General features: G+C 51.0%; 1 protein-coding gene across 1 annotated transcript in view; it reads left to right on the top strand.

Annotated features, from left to right (window-relative positions):
• Nucleotides 1–763: 763 nt before the first annotated feature.
• The window catches only part of STX3 (syntaxin 3), a 49,806-nt gene continuing 45,479 nt past the window's right edge, over nucleotides 764–5,090 (top strand). The window contains exon 1 of the mRNA XM_023743204.1: nucleotides 764–969. Coding sequence (XP_023598972.1) covers nucleotides 940–969 — 30 coding nt within the window. The 5' untranslated portion in view covers nucleotides 764–939. The remainder of the gene's footprint in view (nucleotides 970–5,090) is intronic.

Genomic DNA, 5,090 nt, shown 5'->3' with positions numbered 1-5,090 from the left:
GGGCTTCAAAGTAAACTATGAAGTGGGTCTTATCTCCAATGTATAGACACAAAATGGAGTTTCCTAGAGAAACAGTGACTTTCCCAAGGTTATACAAATTGTTAATGGCAGGTGTTCTGACTTCAACATTGAACTGCTTGTACTTCTTTGAGAAGTCCTCATTGCCAACAGCATAAAATGCAAATTCCTTGCCCAACCTGATTAGTCCCGCCCCATCTCCAGTTATTTCCTCTTGGAACACCTTCCACCCCTGACACAAATTCCGGTTGCTTCTGTGCCTGCTCCATTGCTGTGCCAGTTACTGGGAATTACCCTTCCCCCAGGCGGGATTCGTTGCTTTCTCTTGGACAGTCTCATAATATTTTCCTCCCACCTATTGTAGCAAAAATCATATTCTTACGAACTTGTCACTTTTTTACTACGCTGTCCCCGCCTAGCAGTAAGTCTGTCGAGGGTGGATCCTAGTACAGAGCCTGGCCCACGTAGGAGACGAGTGAATGGTGGGGGAATGGAAAGGGATGGGACTGAGGTCACACAGACCTACCCGCTTTTCCTGGGCCTTGCGGCGGGATCTAGAAGTGCCTGAGCCCCCAACCCGACTCCTGCAGTCCCTGGACGTGCCCAAGTTAGGGGAGGTGGGGCTCAAGACGCCACGGGTGGCGGGCCCTTTAAGGAAGCGCGCGGGCGCGGCCAGGTGAGGGGCGGGCCGCGCGGATCGGCGTTGCGCCGGCGCCGGCCGGGGAGCCGGATTTAGAGCAAGCGGCGCCGGCGGGGACCGGAGCGGGAGGCGAGGCGGAGCCTCGGTGGTCTCGGACGTTCTTTCTTGAGCGGCCGCCGTCCGCCTGCGGCTCGCGCTCTCTGGTCCCGGCCGCCCCGGCCGCCACTTCCGGCCGCTCACCTGGGACGCGCTCCCCTGCCCCCGGGCGCGCGGGCTCCAGGATGAAAGACCGGCTGGAGCAGCTGAAGGCCGTGAGTGCCGGCGGGCTGGGGGCTGCCGTGGGGTGCTAGGGGCTGCGGGGGGATTCCGGGGGCTGCCGCGGGCTGTGGTGGACAGGGCTTGCCCTCTGCTCCGTAAATCCAGCTACAGGGGTTCGGACACTGGGGCTGCGCTCCCCCAGCCCTCGCACCCCACCCCTGTTGCGCACCCTCCACTCTCCTGCAGGGTCATGTGCCGGGTGATTATCTTCTCCCGGCGGCGATTTCCCTGGACGCCTCGGATCCTCCAGCATCCTAGGCTGGACAGCGAGGGGTGCTTGGGCCCCGCGGGGCTCTCAGTGAGGTCAGGCGGGGGGTCACCTCACCACCTGTCCGCCGCTGCCTGGCACTGTGCCCGGGACGGCCTCCTCCTATCCTCGCTTCTCTCCCTAGTCGGGGTGGAGGGCGGGCGCGAGCACCGGCCTTCTTCTCTTCGGGTCAGTGGCTCGGAGCCCCTGGGTGACCTCCGGAGCAGCGAGCCGGTCATGTGCCGGGACGAGTCCAGCTCCTCGCTGTCCGGCTGTCTGTAATTATTAATTTCTCCCGCATTCCTTGGGGCAGCTGTGGTCAAGGCAAAGGATTTGAAGGTAGACTGCCTCCAGCGGTTATACAAAAGCTGTAAAACCGTTGGCAACTAACAACTCTTTCTGGAGACTTTGTTTCATTATCGGTCAAATGGGGATGATCTTGACATACCAGGATCAAATGACATAATGAGACTCAACTTAAAGAAGTGTTAAAGCTTGGGGTTTTGAGTGAGATATACATTGACTCATTAAATAAATAATAACTGAGTGTCTTCTATAGGCGGGGCCCGGTGATAAGCCCTGGAGATTCTTTGACACAGCCTCTGCCCAAATAGAACTTAAAAGTGAGCCCTTGCTACTCAAAGTTTAGTCCATTTACTTGAGAGATTGCTAGAAATGCAGAAGCTCAGGCCCCACACTAGACCTGCAGAATCAGAATCTGCATTGTTTGTTAATCTCCACTGGTGATTCCTGAACACTAAACTTTGGGAACCATTGGGCTGGGTAGAACTGGTTTTCATCCTGGTTCCACCTGCTAACCCTTAACCTCTGAGCCTAAGGGTTGTCATCTGTAAAATGGGTGGTTTTGAGAACTAAAAGCAAGACAGCACGCAGAACCCTTTGTATGGTGCCTGGCACAGAGAACTTCATAAATGTTAATATTAGCATAACTGGAAAAGCCCTTTGAAAAAGTGTAGGCCATGCACAGGTGTCATGGACTATTGGGATGGTGTTGCAATTGGTTTTCTTTCTCTTCTGTTGTCTTGGGTGAGACCTTCATGAACCTGCCACCTGCTCGGGGTAGTAGGGCTAGGTAGTAGGGAGCTGTGGAAGAGAGAGGCAAAGGACAGTTGTTTATTGTGCGAATGAGCCTCTCTGCCTCATACTTGCCCTTCGTCATCTGAGCTTCACAACATCACGGTGATGTTAACAGGGAAGAATTTATTGTCCCTGTTTTTATAGATGAGGAAACTGGAGCTCAGCCTGGTAGGTAGTGTGTCCCAGGTCACAGAGCTCCCAGCTGTCTTCCCATTCCCCTTTACCCTGAACATGATGGTTTGGGGAGGCAGGAAGGAAGGAAGAGCATGAGTTTGCAGAGCTTCCCATATCAGCACACACAGCAATCATAAAACAGTGCAGAACTGAACTGCAGACAGAGGCGGCTCCTTTCCTTTCCTTAGGAAACCCATTTCCAGAGCACGGCCTCTTTCAACAGCCCATTGCCAACAAACAGCAGAGTCTTTACTGAGCTTTGCTTTCCAAGTATAAACTCAATTTGCCAGGGAACCCGAGCAAGTCCTGTTACCTCTCCATGCCTTGGTCTTATCCTTTGTAAGACGGAGCTTAATGACCTGTTTCCTCCCGTTGGCTCTTGGGGATGTTGTGAAAGTGAGACTGTAGATGGGTGCTGTAATTATGGGACTATCCTGAAATTACGGGGTGGCTGCTCTAGCGTTTTGGAGCAGGGAGATGCATGGAGGTGGGGTGCAAAGAGGATGGGATTGCAGGTTCAAAGGGTTCTTTCTAATTGTGACTCTGCTGCTTAATCGCTGTGTTCCTTTGTGTCACTTTACCTCTCTGCTTCTCAAGTCCTCCTTTGTAAAAGAAGGAGTTGGGTTCATCTCAGAAGTCTCTTCTGGCAATATAAATGTTTTCTGTGAAGAATGTTGTTAGGGTTTATGTGGATTTTGGTGTCTAGTTCCCCTCCTGTGTGCACCTCCCCAGTAGAAGAGGGATTGTCCCTACTGCAACAAGATATGCCATCTTCTCTATCTGATTCTTGTATCGAGTGTCTGTTAACCTTCACCAAACAAATTTCACAGTGGACAGTCTGTGCAATCTTTCTGCAGAGATCTTTCTAAACCCTTGAGGGGAGGGGAGATGATAACTGTCTTCAGATAGCTGGAGGGCTGTCATGTGCTGTGCAGATACAAGGAGAAGAGTCTGGGGTTGATGGGTAGAAGTCAGAATGATGGGTAAGAAACCTTTTTTTGGCACTCAGAGTTGCCCAACGGTCGGGTGAGCTGGCTAGAGAGGTAGTGATCCCTCCAGTGTGGGAGGAAGTCAAGAAGCTTGTTGGATGTTGAAGGAATTTGGAGCTCTGGTGACATAGAGGTTAAGTGCTCGGCTGCTAACTGAAAGGTTGTCGGTTTGAACCCACCAGCCACTCCCCGGGAGAAAGATGTGGCAGTCTGCTTTCGTAAAGATTGCGGCCCTGGAAACTCTGTGAGGCAATTCTACTCTGTCCTGTAGGGGTGCTATGAGTTGGAATCAACTTGATGGCAGTGGGTTTGGTTTTCTTTGTGGAGGGGGTAGATGAAGTAGGAGGCCTCCATCCACCCTGAGAATTTATGGTTTTATAAAGTGCTTCATTGCTTGTAACCCTGTTCTAAAACCCAAAACCAAACTCAAACTGCTGTTGAGTCGATTCTGGCTCATAGAGACCCTATAGGACAGAGTAGAACTGCCCTGTAGGGTTTCCAAGACTGTAAATCATTACAGAAAAACACTGCCACATCTTTCTCCCACGAAACAGCTGGTGGGTTCGAACCACCAAACTTTTAGTTAGCAGCTAAGCGCTTTAACCACTGCACCACCAGGGCTCCTGGCCCTGTTCTGAGTGCTGTGAAAACATAAGGCTCTGGAGAAGGATTTAGGGCTCAGCATTGCATCTATGAAATGGATCATTATACCTTCCCCAGAGGATCATTGTGAGGGTGAAGTGAGATAGTCCCTGACAATCGCCCACCCCAAGAGAGGGGTCTCATGAATGTAAGTTCTCTGAACTTGGCCTGCTGGGAGCAGCATCCACATTGAAGGGCAAACCTTGCTGAGGGTGTAGTCACAAGATCTCGTTCACCTTATCTCTTGCCCTGCTCCTCCTGGTCGGCTTTCTCTACGGTGACATAGGACAAGCTTGTCAGGAATGTGCTGTGCCTCTACCCATCCTGTCTCAGAAGGTGGTTCTTGCTGATTTCCCGGTAGCAGAACTTTAGATCCCCTGAGTCCAGACAATTCCTTCTCCAGGGTCCTTTTGTCTGGCCCTCTTTTCATTCAGCAAACATTTACTGCACACCTACTATGTCCCGGGCTCTGTGGTAGGTACTAGGGTGTAGTGGTGATTAACACATGTTCCTGGCCCCCAGGAAGTTCACAGTCAGGTAGGGAAACACGTAAGAAACAGACATTATGATACTGTCCTTATGAGAGAGGCAACCACGGGAGGACCATATTGGCTGCTTTGGAGAGTCAGGGTTGGGGCATTGAGGGGGTGGCTTCCTGGAAGAAGAAAGACTTGAGCTCAGGTCCCTCCTCAAGTCCTTGTTAAGATTAACGTCTAATCTCTTCAAGTGGGCATAGTCTCCCTTAAGAAGAACGGCAGGGGTCCTGGAGTTTCTTAACATCTCCTATCAGCAAATGTTTTATAGATACCCCATCAAGAACATACGAAATGTGTGGGGCATCTCCAGAGACATATGCCTATGGTACTCACCAACCACCACGACTAGCGCTTTTTTAAAAAAATTTTGTTTATTGTACTTTATTTTATTTTTTTAGATTTTTTAAATTGTACTTTAGATGAAGGTT

The sequence above is a fragment of the Trichechus manatus genome, unplaced genomic scaffold, assembly GCF_000243295.1.
Source record: "Trichechus manatus latirostris isolate Lorelei unplaced genomic scaffold, TriManLat1.0 scaffold00240, whole genome shotgun sequence".
Classification (NCBI taxonomy): Eukaryota; Metazoa; Chordata; class Mammalia; order Sirenia; family Trichechidae; genus Trichechus; species Trichechus manatus.
This window is presented reverse-complemented; position numbering and strand designations above follow the sequence as displayed.